Source organism: Geotrypetes seraphini, chromosome 11, assembly GCF_902459505.1.
Source record: "Geotrypetes seraphini chromosome 11, aGeoSer1.1, whole genome shotgun sequence".
Classification (NCBI taxonomy): Eukaryota; Metazoa; Chordata; class Amphibia; order Gymnophiona; family Dermophiidae; genus Geotrypetes; species Geotrypetes seraphini.
Genome location: NC_047094.1, coordinates 51,119,728 through 51,147,542, shown reverse-complemented (window position 1 = coordinate 51,147,542; position 27,815 = coordinate 51,119,728). Strand labels below are relative to the sequence as shown.

At 42.4% G+C, this 27,815-nt stretch overlaps 1 protein-coding gene across 3 annotated transcripts in view; it reads right to left on the bottom strand.

Moving 5' to 3' along the window:
- Positions 1-27,815, bottom strand: part of IFT140 (intraflagellar transport 140) — a 478,284-nt gene that overhangs the window by 248,331 nt on the left and 202,138 nt on the right. For all 3 annotated transcript variants that reach the window (XM_033914590.1, XM_033914591.1, XM_033914593.1), the window contains exons 15-16: positions 7,268-7,404; positions 4,954-5,113 (exon numbers count right to left, since the gene is read on the bottom strand). In XM_033914590.1, the coding sequence (XP_033770481.1) occupies positions 4,954-5,113; positions 7,268-7,404 (297 nt within the window). The remainder of the gene's footprint in view (positions 1-4,953; positions 5,114-7,267; positions 7,405-27,815) is intronic.

Genomic DNA, 27,815 nt, shown 5'->3' with positions numbered 1-27,815 from the left:
AAGGGCTCCTATTATAGGCAGCTGGTCTTGCTGCTACTTAGGTGTTAAAGCAGTTGATCTTCCTAGCGGACTGCAGGAGGTGTGGAGCTCACACTCCTGTCATGATCTGGTCTATGGGCTCTTGGTAGTTGCGGTTGGTCCCAATGCTGCTTAGGTGTAAAAGCAGTTGTTCTCCCACTGCTGCTGATATTTAAAAGCAGGTAGATTGATCTATCCAATGGAATGCTGGGGGAAGATCTTATATGTCTGGCTGGATCGTGGCAAAGGGTTCCCGGTAGTGGCGGCTGGTCCTATTGCTGCTTAGGTGTAAAAACAGTTGATCTTCTTATCGGATTGTAGGGGGGGCGGATCTCACATTCCTGGCAGGTTCGGGTCTGTGGGTTCTTGGTGGTTGCGAATGGACCCGCTGCTGCTTAGGTGTAAAAGCAGTTGTTTTCCCAATGCTGCTGATATTTAAAAGCAGGCAGATTGATCTCTCCAACAAATTGTATGGTGAAGAGCATACACGTCTGGCTGGATTGGGACAAAAGCTCTCGATAGTGGCGGCTGGTCTTAGTGCTGCTTAGGTGTAAAAGCAGTTGATCTCTTACTTCTGATGATATTTAAAAGCAAGCATATTGATTTTTCCAACGGAATGCTGGGGGAAGAGCTTACTTGTCTGGCTGGATCAGGGCAAAGGGCTCTCGGTAGTGGTGGCTGGTCCTGTTGCTGCTTAGGTGTAAAAAACAGTTGATCTTCCTAGTGGACTGCAGGGGGAGGTGGAGCTCACACTCTTGGCTGGATCGGGTCTGTGGGCTCTTGGTAGTTGCGGATAGTTCCGCTGCTGCTGAGGTGTAAAAGCAGTTGATTTCCCACTGTTGCTGATATTTAAAAGTAGGTAGATTGATCTCTCCAATGGACTGCAGAGGGAGGAGCTCACATGCCTGGCTGGATCGGGGCAAAGGGCTCTTGGTAGTGGTGGCTGGTCCTGCTGCTGCTTAGGTGTAAAAGCAGTTGATTTTCCTAGCGGACTGCAGGGAGGGTGGAGCTCATATTTTTGCAGGATCGAGACTGTGGGTTTTTGGTGGGTTGGTCCCGTTGCTGCTTAGGTGTAAAAGCAATTGATCTCCCATTGCTGCTGATATTTAAAAGCAGGCAGATTGTCCAGGGAGAGGAGCTCTGCATTAAAACTGCCATCCTCCTCGCCTCCAAGTTCCGGAATCTACTGAAGAAGGCTTTAAACTAGACATGATTGGGCAGGGTCATCAAAGCCCCCGGGTGAGTATAAACCCACAGATAAGTAAATCACAAAATACCTCTACACGGATGGGAAAAGGGAGCAATGTCTGGAAAGTAGAATATATTAATGCTCTAAGTATGGGAAAAAAGATTCTGAATCTAGAATCTGTGATAGAAGAAGATGAGTTTGATATAGTGGCGATCACAGAGGCGTGGTTCACGTAAAACCATGACTGGGATGTAGTTATACTAGGCTATAATCTGTTCAGGAAAGATAAAGGTAGGAAGAAAAGTAGGGGGAGTAGCGTTATATGTTAAAGATCATATTAAAGCCACACAATTGCAGGATCTGCAAGACAAGGAAGAGGCAGTATGGATCAATTTGGAAAGAGGGAATGTTGAATATATTTACATGGTGTGATATACAGACCTCCTTCACAGACCGAAGTGGACAGAGATTTAATATGCATTCAGAATATATCTAAAAAAGGGGAACTTTTACTAGTAGGTGATTTTAGCTTGCCAGATGTTGATTGGGATATCCCTATTGTGGGGTCTTCCAGAAGTACATGTAGAACTGTTCCAGCAGTTGATAATGGAACCCACGTGGGATGCAGTCATACTGGATTTAGTGATTGTAAACGGGAAAAGTGTTTCTTATGTTACAGTGGGTGACCATCTGGCATCAGGTGATCATTGCATGGATTGGTTTAATATTAAGATGGGTATAGAGGGGGCTCATTCAAAAGCAAAGGTTCTAGACTTTAAAAAAAACTAACTGTTCGGATGGGGTATTACGTCAAGGAATTGTCTGGATTGGAACATCTGGAAGGAGTGGAAATGCAGTGGGCAAAAATGAAAGGAGTAATTGTAAGGATGACAAATCTTTTTGTGAGGCAAGAAGGCCACTTTTGTTCTGAAAAGTAGTAGCTGAGAAGATAAGGAATAAGCTTTCATAAACTACAAAAGATCGCAGAAAGAGAAAGACAGGCAAAAATATATGGAAAAGTTAAGAGAGGCTTGTCCTGTAGTCAGGAAAGCAAAGATGCAAATGGAAGAAAAAATAGCTGTCACAGAAAAATGGGGAGACGAGCCATTTTTTTAGATATATTAATGATAGGAAGAATTGCAAAAGTGGCATTGTGAGACTCAAAGGTGAAGGGGAGAAATGTGTAGAAGCTGATAAAGAAAAGGCTGAATTGCTTAACAAATATTTCCATTCAGTATACTTTGGAGGAAAGGCGGGAGAGGGGAGATATGATAGAGACGTCTACATCTAGGTAAAGCCCACTGTTGCTGAGTAACATTTTTTAATTTATTGTGATTTTTGGGTTACTACGGATTTTTTCTTGAGAGACGTCTAAATACCAACATGATGTAAATGAGCATGAGTTGAATCTCTTTCATTTGAAAGGAAGCTCTGGAATGAGAGGGCATAGGATGAAGTTAAGAGGTGATAGGCTCAGGAATAACCTAAGGAAATACTTTTTACTGAAAGGGTAGTAGATGTGTGAAACAGTCTCCCAGAATAGGTGGTGGAGACAGTAACTAAATTCAAGAAAGCATCTTTCTCTCTAACCAGGAATTTCTTTTCAACAGCCCAAGGTTCCACTCACAATTTGATCCTAGGAGTGGACGCAGAAGCTTTTGCCTCCTTCTTCCAAGAGAAGGTTGAAAAGATTAGAAACAATCTCGACAGGTCTCCATCAACTCACAGCAGGATAACTCCAAACCGTACGCTAAACCAACAAAACCCAGTAGCAACCCTTGATTACTTCAATGAAGTCTCGCAGGCAGAATTCAAAGCAAACTGGACTCACTTTGCCCTGCCACCTCAGCCTATGACCCATGCCCCCACTCCCTCCTATACTCAGCAAAAAGCCCATTCATCAAATTGATCCTTCCCCTGATCAATGCCTCATTGCATAAGGGACAGGTAGCAACATCCTGGAAAGCTGCAGTGATTGAACCCCTGCTGAGGAAGCCTTCCCTGGACCCAGACACACCAAGCAACTATAGGCCAATCTCAAACCTACCCTTCGGATCGAAGCTCCTAGAAAAAATGGTGCTATACCAAATAACCACATTCACCAAGAACCAGAATACCCTCTCCACATACCAATCTTTCAGAACATAAGAACATAAGAAATGCCTCTACTGGGTCAGACCTGAGGTCCATCGTGCCCAGCAGTCCGCTCACGCGGTGGCCCAACAGGTCCAGGACCTGTGCAGTAATCCTCTATCTATACCCCTCTATTCCCTTTTCCAGCAGAAAGTTGTCCAATTCCCTCTTGAACCCCTGTACCATACTCTGCCCTATTACGCCCTCTGAGGGGTGGGGCTATGTCATATGTAAAAGCAGAGCCCTGAATCACATTAGGGGAGAGAAGGGAGAAAAGGAGCACAGGTGGGACAGAGGAAGGTGAGGGGAGGAGTCTCTCTCCTCAACATTATAGCAGTGAGGACCTGGATATGGTAGAGGACTTTCCCAGCCTGAGCCCAGCTGCTGAGAACCTGGTAGGAGTTGAGGCTATGGACACTCCTGAATTGTTTCTAGATGCCAGCTTCACCCCAGAGGAAATGGAGGTTAGTCCATAAGTAAAGGGGAAGCAAGGAATATGTCTCACTAAGCTGCGTTGGTGTGCTGGCTCTCTGTAACCAGAGACCAGGTGTCTCTAATTAGGAAGAGAAGGAAAACCTCTTGTTTTACTCTGTGACTGTCCAGAGGTTTTGTTTGCTAAGAAGCTGTATCTTTTATCTTGTGAAGTCTCTGTGATAAAGCCTCTGCAACACTAACAACTTATCTAAAGCACCCTGCTGTGCTCTGTTGGCAGAAAAGCTCAGTTGATGCTGCACACCAGAGCTTTGAACAGAGCCAGCGCTGGTAGCTGAACATTATATCCTGCAAGAGTAGCTGGGGAGCTTGTGGCTTTATCTCCAAAGCTTGCTACTATTTTTGCCTTCCATGGTTATGTACTTTTCTTTTCCTGTTTGGGAATTTATTTTCATGGCATTTCTGTTTACTTGAACCCTGGTGAAAAGGACTGTCTGTAATCAGAGAAAGTCCAGGGGAATGCTATTGTATGCCATACTTGGACTTTAGGCCTTTCTGACAACCATGTGAACTATTTTTATTTTTTGCCTGATTTATGAATGTCATGATTGTAGCTGACAGTGTTCAGGCCACTTACCAAATAAAGACTAGAATTGAGAATTTAACAATACCTGAACTGTGTCTCCCATTATTGGTAAACATATCTCAGTGTGGCCTGGGCAGATTAGGCAGAAGCCTAAGTCTGTTTTTACCTGAAAGGCCTTCCTCTTTCCTGAGGAAGCCATGCCGACAGGTCAGAATAAAACACGGCTAAACTGCCTGCAGGCCTGAGCAGAGGATAGTTGTGTGACAAGACCTATATAATGTTATAAGACGTGATAAAGGAAAATAAATGAAATAAAATTTTAAATGCATGCCATGAGGAAAAAATGATGAGAGTGATCCAGTATATCCAATAAGATTCAAGAGACTAGCAGCAGTAGAAAATACTAGTGCATGCTCTGAAAAACCTTCCTGGTTTTACTAATCTCTGAAAGTTAATTCAACATCAGATGACTTCTCCACATAGTGGCTGATATAAGTCTAATGTCAATGGAGAAAAGGCTTGTCTTCAATGTCATCTAATGAAAATGTTTTCCAGCAGCTAAGGTGATTTACAGTAATGAAAAGTACAGGCATACCGAGTTTGCAATTCTCTTCTCCTTTTTGTTTTTAGGAGAATGTGAACCTGAGTCTGGGACTGACAGTACTGCTTCACAAACGATCAGTCTGGTTTCACTCTGGTCCCAAAAATGACTAATCGGGATTCGGCCCAGCAGCTCATTCTTTTCTAAGAGTTCCCTATAGAGAGAAATAAAGTAAGAGTAATATTTTAAAATAACAAAACAACAGAGGTACAAGCACAAAGAAAAAGCCCAAGAAGTGGTATCAGGGACAATTGTGCTAATCAACTAGGTAAGCTTCTTAGGGTGAGGGATATGCTCCCCTTATTATCAGGGACAAATTTACGGCTGGATCTCAGGATATAGAATCAACTGCAGTATAAAAAGAGATTATGTGGCTATGAGAGTAATCGAGCCCTGAAGGGTATCGCTGAGGTCCTGGGGAATTGTGTGTTGAGAGCTTGGACAGTGGAATGAACCAATGAATGGATGACACATTCTGCTTGTGCACTTGTTGTGGAAAGACTCAGTATTTGTTTTTATCCCTGATACCAGGATATAAACAGCACTGCTGGAAGAGTAAAAGAAAAAATGTAAGATATTAAACAGTTATAAAACAATCCTAGTCTTCAACTTTTACTTTTCCCCATACATGAACCACATTTTTTTTTTAATTCTTTATTCATTTTTAAACTTTCATCAAGTGTACAAAATTCATAATAAACACTATTAATTAGACCACTTGAACATCTTATCAGTGTATCTTATAAATATAAATGCAACCCTCCCCCACCCTCCTTCTAAGCCCATTATTCATTATAAGATCATAAACCCTCCCATTGAACCCCTTCCCTCCTTCAACTAAGTGGTGTATAATTAATAGAAAAATGGCATTTAATCATGACAAAAAGATGTTAATGGCTCCCATATTTTTATAAAACTTTTATACTTTCCATTCTGTACCGCCAGTGATCTTTCCATTCTATATAGGTGACACAACGAATTCCACCAGAAATTAAAGTTAAGTCTACTGTGGTCTTTACAGTTATTAGTAATATGTTGGATGGCAACTCCTGTCATGATCAATAAAAGTTTATTGTTACACGATGATATCTGACTCTTTTTTTCTCATGGACATTCCAAATATCACAGTATCATAAGATAACGCTACATGATTTTCCAATAAACAATTTATTTGATCCCAGATTGAATTCCAAAAGGCTAAGATATGGGGACAATAATACAAAATATAATCCAAAGTCCCTACATCCAGATTACAATGCCAGTATCTATTAGACAAGGAACTATTTCATTTTTGTAATCTAACTGGGGTCCAAAAAGCTCTATGCAACAAAAAAAACCACGTTTGCCTCATAGACACTGACATTGTACATCTTATTCTCCAAGACCAAATTTGTGGCCATTGAGATGCTGAAATCTGATGCTTAATCTCAATGCTTCAAATATCCCTAAGACCATTTTTAGGCTTTTTTTTAACCAAATCACTAATAGTTTTATAACATTGCGTGGCCTGTTGACCCAGAAAGTCCGCCTGAAAACATAAAAATTCCATACTGTATTGAGTATTAAGAGTTTTCCATTCAGGGAACCCTGCCTGAATGGCCTGCTTCAATTGCAACCAACGAAAACATTGTGATTTATGAAGCCCAAATTTATGTTGCAATTGTGTAAAATCAAGCAGATTACCATTAGAAATAACATCATTTAAAGTTTGAATACCTGCAATTATCCAATGCTTCCAAACTACCTTGAATCCCCCAATTTGAATCTTGGAGTTTAGCCATATGGTTTGATTGGTTGATTTATTAATAGGAATAGCTGTTAAGTTACTGACAAATCGTAAGGTTTTCCAAGTATCCATTAAAATTCTATTTTCTTTATATAATCTGGGCATCTTGATACTGAGAACATGAGAAAGATGTAAAGGAAACATGAGTCGCCATTCCAAATATAACCAATCAGGAGTGTACTCAATGAGCTCCGGGAGGACCCAATATATACCTTGACGTAAAATATAGGCCTGATGGTACCTATACAAATTTGGAAAATTTACCCCACCCTCCTTAATTGGCTTTTGTAAAGATACTAAAGCAATTCTAGGAGTTTTGCCAAGCCAAATAAATTTGATAATAATCGAATTCAATTTTTTATAGAAAGACCCCTGAATAAACACTGGTATCATACCCATTTGATAGCAAACCACAGGCAATATCATCATTTTAACATTTAAACCTTGAGCACAACAGCAGAACCCTTTATGGGAGAGTCTGTGTTTATTTTACAGGAAGACCTATATTCTGAGTTTTCTTACCACTCTGTATCTGTCTCCTGTCCTGAAAAGGATGGCATGTCCCCACTATCTGCTCGACCACTCCAGAAATCAAAGAAAGTAACTGTGTCTAATTCAACATCATAAAAATACATTTTTGAGTCAGGACTGCCATCAGCCTGTTGATAAGCAAAAACAAGAGTTAGAAGTCTTAGTAAAGAGATACAGGCCCTGACTCTATAAATGGGGCCTACCAGTATGCGCCTAACTTAATTATTTTTTAAATTAGTTAATAGACACAATTGAAAGTGCTATTAAAAATTGATTAAGAAATTAAAAAATATATAATTTGCTAGTAAGTACCATGTAGTCATCAACACCAAGGCACCTAACAAAAAAGTAGGTGTGGTTAGGAGTGGAGTTTGGGCATGGATTGATTTAGACACCAGTATTTCAAGCCAAGAAAACTAATATACCAGTACCTACGTTGTTGATATCTACCAGTGCATAACTTGTGTTAGGCACCACTAGGCTCAATGCTATAGACAGCGCCTAAGTTTGAATGGCATGTAGTAAGTAGGTACCTATCGATTTAGCTGCCATTTATAGAATCAGGCCCATAGTGTCTGTCTTCCCATCAGATAGTCCATCCTGGGGAATTTATGGGGCATTCATCTACTATCCTTAAGCAGCTATTAGATATTATTAAAGTGTTTTTCATAACAAGAGACTTAGTCACTTAGAAACCAGTTCCAGGGATGGATCATTGGGGGTGGGGGGTGAGGGAACCTAGGACATTACCAGTTGGACTTTAGTCTATGGCCCAGAAATTTTGAAATGAAGAGACAAGTTAACTTAATCATGTATTTTTAAAGAGAATAACTAATGGGTAAACTGGATGGACCATTCAGGTCTTAAACCACCATCATTTACTGTGTTATATAAAGGGGGGGTGCTGAAATGTTCTCAGCCCAACCAACTTCCTAAATTCTGAGCATTATTTTGACTCAGTAGCTGAAAAGTGTTATTTTATTTTGTTAAGTGCCAATTTGCAGAAAAAAAATTCAATATTTTGACATTGTTTTAGATCACTTATTGAACCATATCTACGTTATTATCTTCTTGTCTGAGCTGAGAACTTTTCAGCACACTCTTGTATTGTAGGAATCATCTATTCGGGGAGCGTGTGATGTAGTGGTTAGAGCCACAGCCTCAGCACCCTGTGGTTGTGGGTTCAAATCCCGTGCCACTCCTTGTGATCCTGGGCAAGTCACTTAATCCCCCATTGCTCCAGGTATGAGCCTACCAGGATAGATAAGGACAAATGTTTGAGTACCTGTTTGTAAACCACTTAGATTATAAGGGGTATATAAATACTGAAATAATTAATACTCTAATATGAAAGCAACAAACAGGATTCACTTCTCAGAGAAAACTTTCATTTTAGTGTCAGGCAATAAGGAAGCCTATATCATCTGGGCTTTCATCATGAGGAGGGGGGAAAAAGGGTAAACCAATCTTTTAAAAAACAAGTCATTGCTTTTAATCAGATTATTTTACAGCTATCCAAGGGACAATAAGAATAAATATAGTCATGTGAAAAAATTAGGACATCCCATAAAATATTCAGTTCTTTCTTAAGGAATGTTCACATATCGATGTCAAATCTTTTTTTTTTTTATTTATCTCTGGAAAAGAAAGTGATGTAATTGCAGGTACACCACAGAAGGTTTCCTTGATTTATTCAAGAAATAAGATATCCACAAAAATGTGTATTCTAACTGAGGAATAAATTAGGACACCCTAATAGCTAGTGTTCTCTGACATGGGTTTGAGGAAAGTTTCACCCACTCCTCAATGCAGAATTCTTTCAGCTGTGAGATGTTTGAGGATTTCTTGAATGTACAGCCCGTTCCAAATCACAGCATCTCTATGGGATTAGAATCAGGGCTTTGACTCGGTCACTGCAGGACTCTCCATTCTCAGTTTTCAGCCAGTCCTTGGCAGATTTACTGGTATGTTTTGGGTCATTGTCATGTTGCAGGGTCCAGTTCCGCTTCAGCTTTCATTTTCTTACACATGGTCTCACATATTCTTCAAGCACTCTCTGATACATGGTAGAATTCATGGTGGATTCTATGATGGTGAGCTGGCCAGGTCCTGCTGCAGCAAAGCATCCCCAAACCATGACACTTCCACCTCCATGCTTCACAGTTGGTATGAGGTTATTTTCCTGGACTGCTGTATTTGGTGTATGCCGAACATGTCTTCTTTTCTGGTGTCCAAATCATAGGCAGCGGAATGCTTTCTTGTTTTGGGGGGGGGGCAAAAGCTCCGCCCCCACCCACCCAAACTCCGCCCCTGACTCCATGCCATAATAACAATACTAATTGTATTGCAATTTCTTCTATCCATTTTTCATATATATACAATATAATCTTATTAATACGTAATGGTACATAATGGTAACTACAAAATTAAAAAAAACACAAAGCACACTGTATGCAGAGAAAATGTTAATCATCATTTATATTTGGGGGGTTTTCAAATATGTCAAGGCAGATGACTTTAAAATATGCAATGTCACCTCAGTAACAACTATAGAAAAATAGACAAATATAGTGCAAAATATAGACAGCAGATATAAATTCTTAAAACTAACACATTTTGATCACTAAATTGAAAATAGAATCATTTTTCCTACCTTTGTTGTCTGGTGATTTCATGAGTCTCTGGTTGCACTTCCTTTTCACTGTGCATCCAATATTTCTTTCTTTTTTTCTTATCCAACATTTCTTTCACAATCCAGACCCATCTCCTTTGGATCCAGGTCTTTCTGTCTTTTCCCTCTGCTTACCCTCCCCAGATCCAGTGTCAGTTCTCTTTTGTACCTACCACCACCTTTGTTCCAGGACTCCCTCTCTCTCCCTCCTCTGTTATGATCTTCCATCTCTCTGTTCTTCTTCAGGGCCTCTCCCCCTCTGTCTGCACCTCCCATAGTCCAGCATCTGCCTCCTATCTTCCCCCTTTGGTCCAAACTGCAAACTGAAGTGCTGTTACAAAACATGGAACCTCAAGTATTTCTTCTGTGCTCTGGAAAAATGGGGATAGGCCTCCGTCAAATCTAGAGAGGCCAGAAATTCCCCTAGTGATACCGAGATGATCACAGACCACATAGTTTCCATTCTGAAATGGAGAACTTTGAGGGCTTTCAGGTCCAGAATTGGACTCCAGTCTTTGGAGCCTCTCTTTGGCACGATGAAGTATATATTGAGTATCTGCCACAGCCTGAGTTGGACCCTAGGTTGGGCTCTATGGCTGCTATATCCAGAAATCTCTGAACAGTGGCTCTGATCTTGGCTACTTTGTCTGGGTATCCCGCTGGAGAGTCCAGGAAAAATTCTGAAAGAGGCTGATAAAACTTGAGTTTATACCCATCTCATAGAATGTCATAAGAACATAAGAATAGCCTTACTGGGTCAGACCAATGTTCCATCAAGCCCAGTAGCCCATTCTCACGGTGGCTAATCCAGGTCACAAGTACCTGGTCAAAACCCAAGGAGTAGCAATATTCCATGCTACCGATACAGGGCATGCATATGGCTTCCCCCATGTCTTTCTCAATAACAAACTATGGACTTTTCCTCCAGGAACTTGTCCGAATCTTTCTTAAAACCAGCTACACTAGCCGCTCTTACCACATCCTCTGGCAACGCGTTCCAGAGCTTAACTATTCTCTGAGTGAAAAAAATTTCCTCCTATTGGTTTTAAAAGTATTTCCTTGTAACTTCATCGAGTGTCCCCTAGTCTTTGTAATTTTTGACAGAGTGAAAAATTGATCCACTTGTACCCATTCTACTTCACTCAGGATTTTGTGGACTTCAATCATATCTCCCCTCAGCCGTCTCTTTTCCAAGCTGAAGAGCCCAAACTGTTTTAGTCTTTCCTCATACTAGAGGCGTTCCATCCCCTTTACATCTTGGTCACTCTTCTTTGAACCTTTTCTAGCGCCACTATATCTTTCTTGAGATAAGGAGACCAGAATTGAAAGCAATACTCCAGATAAGGTCGCACCATGGAGCGATACAGGGGCATTATAACATTCTTAGTCTTGTTAACCATCCCTTTTTTAATAATTCCCAGCATCCTGTTTGCTTTTTGGGCAGAAGGTTTCATCGTATTGTGTACAATGACACCCAGTTCCTTCTCTTGGGCGCGAATCCCCAAGGTGGATACTAGCATCTGGTAACTGTGATTCAGGTTATTCTTCCCAATATGTATCACTTTGTATTTGTCCACATTAAATTTTATCTGCCACCTGGACACCCATTCTTCCAGTTTCCTAAGGTCGCCCTGAAATTTTTTACATTCAGCATGAATTTTAACAACTTTAAACAGTTTAGTGTCATCTGCAAATTTAATCAACTCACTCGTCGTTCCAATTTCCAGATCATTTATAAATAAGTTAAATAGCACCGGTCCCAGTATAGACCCTGTGGCACTCCACTGTTTACTTTCCTCCATTGAGAAAAATTACCATTTAACCCTACCCTCTGTTTTCTATCCGATAAGCAATTCCTAATCCACAAGTGAACTTTGCCACTATCCCATGACACTTTAATTTTCTCAGCAGCCAGCAACCTGTAGTCATGTGCATCCACTCCATCAGGAATGTCAAAAGCCTCCCTCCAAATCTGCGAAGGATCAGCCAAGGATCTAGCATCATAACTGCTTCTTTGGGGTGGATTCCCAAACATTGCAGATGCCTAGTTCCACCAAACCACGGTTTGGTTATCTGATAAGATCTCTGGTCCTAGGGACCTCCAGAGTATTGATGATATTGACTGGAGGCACGAAAACTAGAAAGCCCCTGTCCTCTAGAGCAGTGTTCCTCAACCTTTCAAAACCTATGGACCAGCGGAAATAAAACAATTATTTTGTGGGCCGGCAGTTGAAGAACACTGGGCTAAGTCATGTGTCAGACCCCACCCATCTCCACTCAATCTCCGCCCCAGACCCCACCCCCATAATAGTACTAATTGTACCACCATTTTTTCCATTCATTTTTCATATATATATACACACACACAATATTAACAATACATAATGGTTAACCACAAAATTAAACTACACAAAGCAAACTGTATGCTTCTCAATATTCATTCCTACCAGAACACAGATAACCCCAATACGGGACCAAACACTAAAACCAAATACGGGACCAAACACTAAAAGTACTAATATATATATATATTTTTTTTATTACCTTAAAAATTTTATATCATCGCTTATTCTATTCTTTCAAATTTTGAATGTAATTCTTGTTTTTAGTTTGAATGTAGTCCGCCTTGAACCGCAAGGTAATGGCGGAATAGAAATCACTAATGCAATGTAATATACAAACAAACCCTAAGATGCAAGACTCTGCATGCAGTACAACCCAGAGGAAAAGAAATAAATGCATTTCTTCCTGAACAGACAACAGATGTAAATCAATCTCTAAATTAAAAAATGAAATCATTAATATAAAGATCATTTAAGCTCAGTAGGAACATTATCAACCAAGATCATTCTACAAATGTTTCAAAATGATTAAGTGCTAAACACAAACCACCTTTCCCTGGGTAAAGTAAATGCACTTGCTCAATATTAGGGGTACTCAGCAGCCACAAAGCCAACACCTATGAATTTCAAAATCATTCCTTTCATTGACTTAAAGGGGAGTCACACTTAACTACCAACGCGATTTAATTCCTAAAAACAAACGGTTAGTTTTACAAGTATCTGTTATTCTTCATCCTTGAGAATTCATCCTACATTTCAAGTGCCCAGCCACAGATATTTACGGAAAGAAACCCCGCATTCGATAAAGAGGAGAAAGCTACAGACTACAGCAATCAATCCCCCCCCTTCCTGAAGAACTATACACAAAAGCTCAGCAAAAACAAACTACATCCCGGCTCCCCACCACCTATAGACGACCTTTTTCGGTACCCAATTTTCCCACCTGGTCCCTCCACAACCTACCGTTGTTGTTTCCCTCCGTCCATGCTGTGCCTTGCTTTCTGGCCTGCCCCCTGCGTTGTCTTCGGGTTGGCTCCCTCTTCCCGAGTGCTGCAGTGCACAAAGCTGTGGGCAGCAGCTCCTCGCGCATCTTACGCCTCATCTGGAAGACTTCCCTCTGATGTTGCGACATCAGAGAGAAGGCTTCTGGTTCAGGCACAGGACACGCGTAGGAGCCTCTTCCCACAGCTTTGTGCACTGCAGCATTCAGGAAGAGGGAGCCGGCCCGAAGACAACGCCGCAATGATCACACTGTAGATTGGTGACTGAAGAGCACTGAATGGGGCCCGATGCACGTGCCGGCCCTGCGAACTGGCAGGAAATTTCTGCGGACCGGTGGTTGAAGAACACTGCCCTAGAGGACTGGGATTTGTTGTTTGGCAAGGGCTTAGATATATGGTCCTGCACACTAGCCATAAGGTTGTCCAGATCCTTACTGAAGAGTAATTTCCCTTTAAAGGGCAGTTTACTGAGGGTCAACTTAAGATGATGAATCATCAGAGCGCTGTCAGATCTACAACATTCAGTGCACAGAGACAGAGTACACTAACAGCTTTCTCACTACTCTGAATAGGTCATTGAAGGCATCAGCCACATAGTCCATGCCTGAAACCAAAACAAGGAAAGATCTGGATGCACTATAGTGTAAGGATCATGGTGCAGCTTAGAGTGGCCAGCTTTAGTGACAAAGAATGCCTCTGCGGCCACTTTCAAACCTGAGGCCTCAAAATCAAAAATCATTTCAGCACAAAATCAATCCTGCAGTCTTGTGCATCCTTTAACACTACACTCCTCTCACTGGGGAGAGAAGTATGCTTGGTGACCTATGTCACCAAGGAATCCACCTTTAGAGAAACAAAATGCTGATTAAAAGCTTCCACCATTAGATAGAGCTTGGATGTGGCTTTGGCAACTCTCAGAGGACCCTCTGGTTCCTCCCAGTGATCCGTGAGCATTTTCAAAATATTGAGATGATCATAGGAAGAAGAAAGACTGTGGCTTCATGCTACTCATGAGAGAGCAGTACACTATTGAGGATTGGCTAGCCTCCAATTTTAGCTCCTGAAGGGTTTCTAAAATAATCCCTACCAATGCAGAAGATTTAAATAGTCTTCACACCCTGGGACCCTCCCCCTCAAAGTCAGGAGCATCTCCAAGATCTGGATCCTAAAGATCCGTGACTGCAACCAAATCTCCCAGTGTGGAAATGCCTGCCTGATTAGTCAAAGGCATGGTCACATCATCTGCATCATCTGGTGGAGGATTGTCCCTCAGCTGCGCATGGATCCTCTGCTGAGGACTTTTATCCTGAGAAGGAGGAACCCCCGACACCAACAGACACCTTTGTAGGCAGATGTGGTGAATTTTTTCTTTGCTCGATATGCCTGAAAGAACATATTAGTAAACTCCAGGAGGAAACCCTGATTCTGAGGGATGGCTGACTCCTGCGAGTCCTTCCTGGAGCTCTTGGAAGATTTATGGGCTTTAGACGTGGAATCGTGGTTATATTTCACTGGGGATGCACTTGTACTACCATTGGCCCATTTTCGTCTTTTTGGACTGGCCTCTGATGGACTGAGCAGTAGACACCCCACAAATCGGCAGAGGGGTCTAAAGCTAACTCCACTACAACCCTCACGCGCCTTGTGGCATATGGAACATGGATGCTTGCCTATCAGCCATCTGCCGCAAACGGGGCATAAATCTGAAATATCCTGCCCTGAGGCTATCTGATGTTTTCTTGCAAAAACGAAGCTTGCAGAGGCAGAAAAAAGCTTTAAATTCAGATCTGGAAAATCCAAGATGGCCACAGTGGGAGCAATTTTACTAATAAAATGCCAAGTATCAGAGGTCACGTGACTCTATGAGCGAGTGAAGACGTCTCCTCGCTTGCTCCGGGGCTGCCCGATTTACCGTTCTTAACTCGCAGGACAAAAGTTACTTTCCGACGCTAGTGCTGCTCCCGAATCGGTGTGTCGCCTTATGGACAAATATATAACGCGATACCAGGACTCCATGATGACCAAATCAGCCCGAAAGGAGCGTGAACGTGTGCGACCTGTGGAGCCCAAGATGGCATCGAGCCCTGCAGCAGCGGTCTCTCATCTTACTGAGACCGCGCTGGGGGATATTAAGGAGGCGATAGCACAGGTCCTGGGTCCCAAAATGGAACTTCTTTCTACACAAATTTCAAATATTGAAAATTTATTATCGGCAGCAGTGGTCCGCACCGCTGAATTAGAACAGCGGGTCTCAACGCTGGAGGACTCCTCGGTGACTAGAGATACAGATATATCCACGCTGCAGGCCCAAGTTTCCTTGCAGGCAGAAAAACTGGATGACCTGGAGAATCGCTCCCGTCGCTCTAACTTGAGGCTTATGGGCATTCCTGAGACAATCACGGATCGCCTTTTGCTGGATACTCTGGAGCGCTGGCTACAGGACGAACTACCTCTCCCACCCGCTTTGGGCCACCTGAGATTGGAGCGGGCTCACCGGTTGGGATCCAGACCGGGCTTGGAGACTCGCCCGAGGGTGGTTATTCTTAAGCTGTTAAACTTTCGTCACAAGGTGGAACTTTTACAACAATATAGAGCCAAACGGGATGCGCTCACCTATAATGGCACCCCGGTCCGCATAAGCCAGGACTTCTCGGTGGCTTTACAGGAAAAGAGAAAGCCGTACTACCCGCTCTGCACTAAACTGGCTGAGCTTAAACGAAGGTTCCAGTTTAACTACCCTGCTCTGCTTCGAGTTCAACATAATGGAGTCTGGAAATCTTTCCAATCACCTGATGCAGCGGCAGATTTCATAAAACTTCTGGAAAACCCGACGATTGGGGAGTCTTGACTGCACTATGAGATTATATAGACCACTGTTTTTTGCACTGATTCCTGTTTGATCAGATAACTTGTTTGTTGGAGCACTTTCTAGTCCTGATGGCTCTTTAGGAGTTCTTTACTGTTATCCGGGCGGCCCTATGCCAAGTGTCCTTTGTAACCTGTTCTGGTCCCTCTTGGTAGGGACTTCTGGGATTGTTTGGGGGGGTTGGGGGGTGTTTAGTTTTTGGGTGGTAGCGGCGGCATGGTTTTGGGGTTTTATTTTTCTTTTAATTTTTGTTGTGAGTTTATCTTTGTGGGGAGGTCTGAATGGTTTGTATGGAGTGAATGCAGGGGCTCTTGGGGTGAGGCTGGGCACCCTGGGACCCATTTTCTTTGGGGGTTGTCTTGTTCGCGATACTCTAGTGGGGTGTCCCATGGGTGACCGGACGTTACGTATAATCTCCTGGAATGTGTCCGGCATCACCTCCCCTGCTAAACGAACTAAGATACTATCCCAACTGAAACACCATCGAGCAGACATCGCTTGTCTCCAGGAGACTAGGCTTACTGATTTAGAACACCAGAAGCTCCAGAGAGGCTGGGTTGGAACTGTATACTACGCATCTGCCCCGGGGAGGAGGGCTGGGGTGGCCATACTTATCCGAAAAGGCTTAGCATGCACGGTTCGGGTACAGAGACGTGACATCCAGGGTCGCAATCTTTTATTGAAGGTAGAGGGGCCTGGGGGGATTTTTAGATTGTTGGTGGGTTATGGCCCTAATGGATATCAACATTCATACTTCCAAAATTTGGTTAATATCTGTTTACAAGATTCAGATAGTCCTTTGATTTTGGTGGGTGACCTGAATCAAGTACTAGACCCGGCCATGGATCGATCCGGGACGTCGGGTATATCATCGACGAGACATACTAAAGGGGTCCCTTACTTTTGTCGGGCTTTGGGGCTAGTTGACCCCTGGCGCTTGCTACACCCCACCGAGCAGGATTACACACACCAATCCCGGGCACATGGGTCATTCTCGCGGATTGATTACACCTTATTGTCGGAATCTTTATTCTCAAGGGTTACGGAGGCGACTATAGGCCCCTTGGAGGTGTCTGACCACACTATGATTTGGATTGATGTTGCGGTGGGTGGACCAGTAGGACCGGGGACGGGCTGGAGATTTCCCTCTTATTTACATCAGGATGTACACTTTCAAAAGTTCTTACTTGACAAGTGGGAATCCTATTGCTCCTTCAATGCCCAACATATTGATCAACCGGTGTTGTTTTGGGATACAGCAAAAGCTGTACTCCATGGAGACCTTATCGCATACGTTACTACTCGCATGCGGCGCATAGCACATCATATTGTAACGCTTGAACGACAACTGGTGTTGTTAAAAAGAGAATTGCTGCGTAGTCCCACTGCCGCTAGTCGTGAGGCGTATCACTCAGTGTTGGTGGCCTTAAATTCCCTTATAAATGAACGTACGAAAAAGCTATTGTTTTTTCGTAAATTTCAATTTCATAAATATGGCAATAAGGCGGGGAAGTTACTGGCATCCATTACTAAAAGTTGGAAGGGTTCTCGATATATCCAAATGATACATGATAGGTCAGGGAACATACTAACCTCAGCAGGGGCTATCTCTGATAATTTTTATAGACATTTTGAGGCATTCTACGCGTCCCCGGATTCGTATACAGGCCCAGATGTAAATGACTACCTGGAAGATGCGGGTATGCCTCGCTTGACGGCTGCTCAGATCTCACGCCTTGATCGTCCGTTACATCTGCAGGAGGTGCTTCAGGCGATTCAGAAACTAAAACCCTGTACAGCCCCGGGGCCTGATGGTTACTCCCCTGAGTTCTTTAAGATCTTATCGCTCTCTATTGGGGGCTCCCTTCTAGCTTATTACACGACCATTCAGACACAACGCATGTTCCCTCGCTATGCCAATGAGGCCCTGATTACTCTTATCCCTAAGCCTGCCAAACCACCTACTGATTTGGAATCCTACCGTCCGATATCGTTATTAAATGTAGATGTAAAAATCTTTGCCCATATCCTGGCGGATCGGTTAGCCCCTCTGCTACCATCACTTATTGTTCCTGACCAAGTGGGATTTGTTCAAACTCGACATTCTGTGCTGAATGTACGAAGGGTACTCCTAGCGTTTTCTCGTGCTCAACAGTTGCGTTTACCTGGCTTACTAGTTGGGCTTGATGCGGCGAAAGCCTTTGATAAGGTTAATTGGCACTACTTGTTTCGGCTTTTGCAGTATATGGGATTTCCCGTTAGTTATTTTGCTTCTATACAGGCGCTCTATGCGAGACCTACCGCCTCTGTGTTAGTCAATGGCACGAGATCGCCCTCTTTTGCTATTGGTAGAGGGACGCGTCAGGGATGTCCGCTGTCCCCTCTCCTGTTTCTTCTCTATTTAGACCCACTGTTACGTACACTTCAGGGGGATGATGAGATTACGGGACTGCCCGAGGGTCCGTCTCAGTTGCGGGTGTTGGCTTTTGCAGACGACCTTTTGCTTGCTTTGGGTAACCCTCAGCGCTCGTTGTATCGGGCACTGGAAATCCTGGATGAATTTAGTACATACTCGGGACTGGTCCTTAATATGCAAAAATCAATCGCTCTTCCCACTACGCTAGAGGTGCGCCAGACCTGGAATGGTGAGTTTCCCTTACAATGGGCATCCTCCCATCTGGTTTATTTAGGGGTGATCATTCCACAACAATTAGATAGGCTTTATACTGATAATGTTCTGCCCTTACTTAGTCGCACTGCTACAACATTAAAGAACTGGAGGAATTACCCTCTCTCTCTTTCTGGTCGTATAGCCCTTTATAATATGATGATTCTCCCACAATGGCTTTACTTATTACAAACACTCCCTATAATGTTAACGAAACGACATTTATCTCAACACAGATCTACCCTCTCGGCCTACTTATGGCAGGGTAAACGGGCTAGGATATCTTTGACCAAACTGATGCTTCCCATTGCGCAGGGGGGATTGGGCTTGTTGTGTATTTATAGGTTTAACCTTGCTTGTCAATTACGTCATACCCATGATTGGTTTTGTAATACTGTTTGTTTTTCCTTGCCTGAAATTGAATGTTTTCCTTTTCAGCCATACCATTTTAGTTACCTTTTACATGTTCTTCATTTGCCTGATGTGCCTCAATTGCTCACACACCCTCTACTACCTGCTATGCGTGTAGCTTGGCGGATGTTGTGTCGCTTATTGAAGATTCCACCACGAACAACGCCTTGCCTTTCTTTATGGGGCAATGGAGACTTTAAGCCTGGACTGGACTCTGCTTTGTTTCGTCGTTGGTCCAAGACAGGCCTACAGTATGTCTCTCAAGCAGTAACTCGTGAGGGTCATCCTATCTCCTTCGCAGAACTACAGGCGACGTTTCATCTTCGTCCTACTGACTGGTTTGCCTATAGACAACTTCAACATTATTTGCAAACTTTGGCCCCGAGCATACTGATGGAGAAAGTTTATGATCAGTTACAGAAGGCTCTTTGCCTCACGGCTCAGGACACTATACCTTTGAAGTTTCATCATAAGTTCTTACTGGACTTATCTGGTACCTTGGATTGTGCTACTTTGGCTCAGAAATGGACTATTGATCTCCGGATACCCATTTCGGATGAGATGCTTCGTAGGGGTATTCGCATGGGCAATATCGCTGTTCTATCATCAGTGGAGAAGGAGAGAAATTATAAATTTCTCTTACGTGCGTTCTACGCTCCAAAGAGAGCCTATTTGATGGGGATTGGTTCGGGACATGGTTGTGGCAAATGTTCTCAACCTTTGGCAACTATTGGACACATGTTCTGGTCATGCCCCTTGATATCTTCTTACTGGCTCCAGGTGGTATCTTCTGTGGCTCAACTCTGGCAGTGTTCCTGGCGACTACATCCAAACTTTCTCTTCACTTTACAGATTAGGCTTCATCCTCCTAGACCTGGATGTTCGTCTTTCATCCGGAAGACAGTGTTGATGGGGCGGAAGTGTATTCTGTTACAGTGGCTCTCACCTCAGCCTCCTTCTCTTGCTCAATGGAGAACACAAATGTTACAACAAATGTTACTGGAACGGAGAGACATTGCTGATATGTCCTCTAAAGCTGGGCGGCTATTCCGCCTCTGTTGGTTGCCTTTTAGTTTAACTTTTACCTCTTATGTTCAACAACAACTTTGGGATGCTTAGAATCCCTTTGGTATATCTCTTTCTCCCCTTTATATTTCTTTTATAACTTGAGTTGATTGCCGCTGCTGTCACCTGGGTTGGGTGGGTGGTGGGGGGGTGGGTGGTTGGGAGATTGGTGTTGTGTTATGCTGAAAATCTGTTCTTGTTGAGAAATGTATTGCAGTGAGTTTTTGCTTATCTTTAATAAAAATGATTTAAACATAAAATGCCAAGTAAAACTGGGGAAGGAAATAAGGCTAACTCCCAAACCATTTAAAAATTCCAATTTGGAGATCCCTAAAATCAATTGCAATTGCCGTCAGCCTTGCCATGTTCACTGTGACATGCTGTGTGCTGGGAACTGCAACATAGAAGCTGAAACAGCTTACAGGGAGATCCTCTGCCTCACAAGCCTTGAAATCTGGACTGCCGGTCTGACTGCCTTTTGGGCCCATTGCTTCGGTCAGAGACCTCCACCTCACCTGGAAATGCCACGCACGCAAATGGGTGGACGAATGGAGTTGGCCCTGATCCTGGATACACTGCCACAGAGCTATGCAGCAAGTACTCAAACCCACTAGTGGACAAACCTGGAGTAAGCAACGCTGCCAAGGGAATAGTCCCTGAGCTCTGATCTGTGAAGGCAGGCTGTCCAGGTGGGAGCACTGCAGAGCAGTCAACCCCCTGGAAACTGCTGGAAGCAGACTTTGCCAGCAAAGTCTGCAATCCCCAATAGCCAGAGCTGTCTCTAAGGGGAACCTCTGCAGCACGAATACACAAAGCCACAAAAATACTGAAGTTAGTGAAAAAAACCAAACATGAGCAGAAAAACTAGCTTCTACTGTCTTGCTTGTAGGAAGACAACTGGGAGTCAGAGGGAAGTCCTGAGGTAAGAGGGGAGGGTCAAAAAATGTAAATACAGTTTCCTACAAGAGATCTTGCTAGATGGGATTGACTACCTATTTTTCCAGGAATAGAATGGGATTGTACAAGAACAGTCTATTTGGATAAGTTCTATTAACCCATATACTGATAGTGATGATCCGGTAGTTGGATCACAACTATTAATGATGTTGAGGGTACTGGGGATGTGTTCACATGCATCTTTGAAACCTAGGAATGCTAGCCAATCATTTTGATACAAGAGTGAAAGAATGGCACTTAGAAATCATTTTGAATTTTTCTATAAATTTGCTCAGATTTCTTTGGTCCAGGAAGGATCGCAAACTTCCAGAATTTTTAGAGATGAGAACATATTTGGAATAAAAACTACAATTTTTTTTCCCAACAGAGGTACCCTTTATGCTGCTCTTTTCCTTTTTATATGGAGTTTCTGTCCTTGAGGATTCTGCGTTGCAGTTCCTTTCATGCAGTATTTATTCAATTTGACTCAGTGGCATATGGCTCCTCCTCCAGTTTGGGCCACCCAAACATTGTAGTGTGTAGTGTGTCCTTGTATCCAGTGTTACATTGAGATAGCTGAAGGGACATAACAGATCTATACAATAATGAGTGGAGTGGGTAAAAATAAATTAGATATTTATTCTATCAAAACCTAAGGATCACAAAATAAAGTTTCTACATATTACAATTAAAACAAAATAATAATTTTTCATTCAACACATAGCTAGTGCTGGAATTCTTTGCTAGAGGATTTTGTGTTTTAAACCCAGTTAACATAGCGAGTTAAAAAAAAAGGTTTGGACAAATTCCTGGAAGTCCAAACTTATTATCAAGGTATACTTGGGGGGGGGGGGGGGTTTAAGCAGCATAGAAAGCACATTTACTTACCATAACGGGTGTTATCCAGAGATAGCAAGCAGATATTCCCATATCTGGATGACATTATCCACAGAACCCTGGTAAGGACACTTTAAAAGTGCATTGTCACTTTAAGAAATTTAGAAAGTTTGCGATAGCTCGCACTGTGCGTATGTGACTGCCTTCCTGCCCGACGTAGGCATGCAGTTCCTCAGTTCAGTAAGCTAGCTAAGAAGCCAAGGGGAGGTGGGTGGGTTGTGAGAATATCAGCCTGCTGTCCCTGGATAACACTTGTTACGGTATGTGACTATGCTTTATCCCAGGACAAGCAGGCAGCATATTCTCACATGTGGGTGACCTCCAAGCTAACCAGAATGGGATGGTCGGAGTGTTGGCCTTTTAGGAAAATAAATTTTGTAATACCGTCTGGCCGAAGTGCCCATTCCGTCTAGAAAAAGATTCCAGACAATAATGCGAGTGAAATGTATGAGCGGAGGACCAAGTAGCAGCTTTGCAGGTTTCATCAATAGGAGTAGAGTGAAGAAAAGCTACTGATGCTGCCATAGCGCGAACTTTATGGGCTGCAACCTGACTCTCCAGGTGCAGCCCAGCCTGAGCATAACAAAATGATATGCAGGAAGCCAACCAGTTAGAAATTATTCTCTTGGAAACAGGATGCCCCAACTTGTTAGGATCAAAGAAGACAAACAGTTGAGATTTTTATACAGCTTTGTTCTGTTGAGATAATAGGCCAAAACCTGCTTGCAATCCATAGTGTGAAGAGCCATTTCTCCTGGATGAGAATGAGGCTTGGGAGTACAATCGACTGATTGAGATGAAATTCAATGACAACTTTTGGTAAGAACTTTGGATGGGTACAAAGCCCAACTTTGTTGTGGTAGAACACTGTAAATGATAGGTCTACCAATAGCGCTTGAAGTTCTGGCAAAAGTGAGAGAAATTAGAAAAACCACTTTTCAAGTAAGGTATTTGAGATGAGCCATAGATATTGGTTCAAATTGAGGCTTCATCAACTGAGCAAGAACCACATTGAGGTCTCAAACCATTGGAAGTGGTTTGAGAGGTAGTTTCACACTGAAAAGTCCTTTCATGAATCTGGAGATCAGAGGATGAGCAGCAAGAGGTTTACCATCCACTGGTTGATGAAAGGCAGTGATAGCACTGAGATGGACTCTAATGGATGTAGACTTGAATCCAGAGTCAGATAAATGAAGATAATCCAAAACTAATGAAAGAGAGATGGATTTTGGATCCTGATGATGGAGAAACCAGGAAGAAAAATATGTCCACTGTTGCTGGTAACTCTGCCGAGAGGCTGGTTTTCTAGAAACTTCTAAAATTAGTCTGACAGGCTGAGAAAGATTAAGATCAGTTGAGTTCAGCCCTATAGATCACAAGCTAGCTGGTTGGTATGACACAGAACTGAGAACACTAAAACGAAAGGCACACCAATTAGAAAGAACTTGGAGCAAACCAAAGTTGGATAAGGATAAAGCAATATGGAGAGCTAAGATACACGAGAACAAAAGATTGTCAAATGAAAAACGACGTGCCTATTATTCAAACAAAATAGGCTCACCCACAACCAACAGTAAAATATATTATTTGAAGTCAACTATCATAAAAGATCCCTCTCCACCCAACTACCTACTGCAGAGCTCTTCACATCCTACTTCCAGACCAAAATTCTCTTACTTAGAACTTCCTCCCAAAACTCCCCCCTACTACCCCCTTTCTACCTCACCTCCCCACTCTGACGCAATTCCTGCTGACATGGTCTGGAACCACTTTGAAACCCTCAATTGGTTTCAATTCCTCCAACTATACAACAAATATTCCAACTCCTATTGTCGTCTTGACACCTGCCCACCCATCATCATGAAAGCATCCACCTCCACCTTCAAAGTCCTGCTCTATGACTGGATCGCACAACAGATGACCAAGGGCAAATTCCCAACCGAACTTGGCCACATCCTCATCTCACCCATCATGAAGAACCACAAAGATCCCATCTCCTCAACCTCCAACTAAAGACCAGTTGCCAACATCCCCTTCTTTACCAAATTGATGGAAGGTCTTATCAACATGGCGTTAACAAGCTATCTAGATAAATTATCACCACTACATAAATATCAATCAGGACACTCTACAGTTAGTATCCAAGCACAGAGAGCCATGTGAAGTAGAGGTACCTGCAGCAACAACCTTAAACCAACTGTTCTGCTCAAGAATTTAACCAACAGTTTGTGTTTATTAAAACTTTATATACCAAAAACTAGCCAAAAAGGATCCAAGCGGTTTACAATATATATTTCACATCCATTAAAAAAGAACTCTGGCTTCAAAGAAACTGAGAACCACTCCCCAATAAATGGAAACATATATACAAATTTTTTCAAGTACTCAAGGGCTGACAGGCATCCAAGAAACAGCTTGGAGAAGCATAAACAGACAGAAAACTGTAAGCAAGTGTAGTAAATTGTTGACTCAGGTACTTTAGCTAGATTGTGAGCCTTCGGGATAGATAGGAAAATTCTAAGTACCTGTATTTTATTGTAAACTGCTTAGATATGTAATATGCTTAAGTGATATATCAAATGTTAATAAAACATAAGCATAAATTCTGGGCAGGAGTCTCACCTATCTACTGGAAAAGAGCTTACCAGGTTAAGTACATAATTTCTTTTTCCAGTGCAATAGGTGAGACATTTTAAACAGTAAGGACATACAAAAGCAGTCACTCCCCTCCCAATTAGGGTGGGCTTGCTGAGTCAAACCGTAAGGCTGAGGACCCAAAGGCAGAGTCCTGTTTTGCCACCACATCCACTATGTAGAACTTGGCAAACGTGTGAAGAGAAGACCACATTGCTGGTCGGCAAATCTCCATAAGAGAGACAGCTCTAGTTGCAGCCCACAAAGAGGTCACACTTCTGGCAGAATGCACCTTGACTGAAACAGAAGACTAGGTCCCTACAAGAATGTGAGCTGACAAAATGGCCCTACGGAGCCATCTGAAATTCATGGCCTTGGAAGCGTGAACACCCTGCTAAACGGAATGAGTCAGAACAATCAAATTGTCAAAGAGACGAAACTCATGGATGACCTCCAAGTAATGCAGAAGAACTCTGTGATCATCCAGTTTCTTCAACAGGCAATCCTGTGACTGGGAACATGTCGGCTGAAAGTCAGGCAAACACACATCCTTACTGACCAGAAAACCAAAAATCATGTTTGGCAAGCAGGAAGGAACCATCCGAAGAGAAACCCCCATCTCCGAAAAATGGAGGAAAGGGTTCCTGCAAGGCCAAGCCCTCAGTACCGACACCCAACGCATCCATGTAATGGCGACCAGAAAAATGGTCTTGAGCATCAAATCCAAGAGGGTAGCATCTCGAAGGGGCTCAAAAGACACCTCAGTAAGGCTAGACAATACCCGGTTAAGGTCCCAGTAAGGGAAAAGGTGCTTAACTGGTGGTCAGACATGAAGAGCTCCCTTCAAGAGTCTAGTGATGAAACACCAAGGAAGACCAATGCTTTCAGGATCTAAAACATGGACTCGAAGAGAAGCCATAATAAGGCCTGTATCCAAACTAGCCTGAAGAAATGCGAGAATTAGCAAGATCGGAGCTGAATAAGGATCCACCTGGGCCTGAGCACTTGAGAGATCTTTAACAAAATCAATGCAAGAATGATCTTAAAATGTTGTAGTGGTATATGAATAGCTCTTTTGTGTTTTTCAGATAATGTATAAATTAAAAGAAAACGTTGAGAAAAATATTTTTTTGCCTAACTTGATTCCTTCAAAAGTTAACTTTTTAAGTTATATAAAGATATATACAATATTTTGTCATTAAAAATAAATATTCAAGAAGTGCAAATCAAAGATAGTACTATTATAAGGAGAAAGCTAGAAAGTCTTGAAAATTATATTTGGGCTAAAAATTTACAATTCTTAAATTTTCCTAACGTTTCCACAATATCCCCTCGAGATAACGCTAAAGAGATTTTTTGGGAAGTATTAAATGTGCCTGATCAATACCTCCTTTTGTTCGTCCATTATATAAAAGAAATCAGGAAGAGTCAAATGAAGATCAATAACATGAAAAGTCTCTTGAAGTTACCAATTTGCTAGAAATGTCGGATGAAGCACTTGCTAAACCAGCGACACTCTTAGCAACAGTAGCGCTTGCTCCAGATAAAGAATGGATAATGAGAATTTTCTTCAAAAATAAATCTAAAGAATTCTTAGGAAAGAATTTCCTGATGTTTCTAAAGACACTCAAAAAGGAAGGCATCAATTTTTGCTGATGAGACCAGCAGTAATTTCAATTGGAGGAGTTTTCTTTTTAAAATATCAGTGCAAGTGCATAATCAGATATATCTCCTTTAAATATATCTTCTATGATCCATTGCAGTTGACAGGTTTTTTAAAATCTTTAAAACGCCTTGATAAAGAAGAAAATGTAACAACTTCTAATGTTTAGAATTTATTTTCTTCCCAGCACAGGCTTCACATCTTCCACAAGTAACTTACTTACTTTATGTTTAAATCACTCAAGTTTAATCTTGGATCAGTTTGTGGAGGACTTGAGATTGACTGAGTACTTGAATATCATTTCCTAATTTTTTATTTCTTTTGTGTAAAAAATTGAAAATTATTTGTCTCAATCAAATTTTCTGTTCAAGATATTTTATGCTTGGAATTGTATTGTTGAAAATTTAAATAAAGAATTAAAACAACACTCTAATAAAGGATGTACAGTAGAGTTATTATGACTGTTTCTGTACTTTGCTCAGGAAGAGATAAAAAAAATCCAGTAACAAAGAAAGCACAGTTACTGTAACAGGTGTTATCCGGCGACAGCAGGCATATATTACCACATGAGGGTGATGTCATCCACAGAGCCCGGTACGGACAGTGAAAAGTGTACCAGCACTTTAAGAAACCAAAAGCTTTTAGACTGCCTGCTACCGCTCATGCGCAAGTGCCTTCCCGCCCAATGAGGGCTCGCAGTACCTCAGTTCAGTAAGCATGCTAAGAAGCCAATCAAGAAAAATAGGTGGGATCTGAGAATTTCTGCCTGTTATGGTAAGTAACTGTGCTTTATCCTAGGACAAGCAGGTAGAATATCCAATCCAGGCTCTGCAGGACCTGGACCACGTGAGCCAGCACTTGTTCTCCTTCTGGGAATGACAGAGTTCTGATCAGCCAGTCAGTTTGAACCTGCAAGCCCATCTTACACAGATGGGCAGTTACCACCACCATTACACCTTGAAGAACATGTGAGGTGCTATTGCTAGCCCAAAGGGCAGAGAACTGGTAATGATTTTCCAGAACATGAAATCTCAGGAACTTTCTGTGGTCTGGAAATATAGATATGTGCAAATAGGCCTCTGTCAAATCCAGAGAGGCCAGAAATTCCCCCAGTGCTACCAATGCTATGACTGAGTGTAGTGACTGATTGTAGTGAAAGTGCAGAACTTTCAGCGCTGCATTGATGTGTGTAAAATCATCTGAGCCTTTCTTCGACACGATGAAGTATATGGAGTATCTGCCCGAGCCCAAATCTTCAGGTGACACAGACTCTATGCCCTGAATATCTAACAGCCTCTGAACTGTAGCCACAACCTTGCTTGCTTTCTCTGGTCACTCTGCCAGTGAGTCCACAAACCAGTCTATCAAGGGCTGAGAGAATTCAA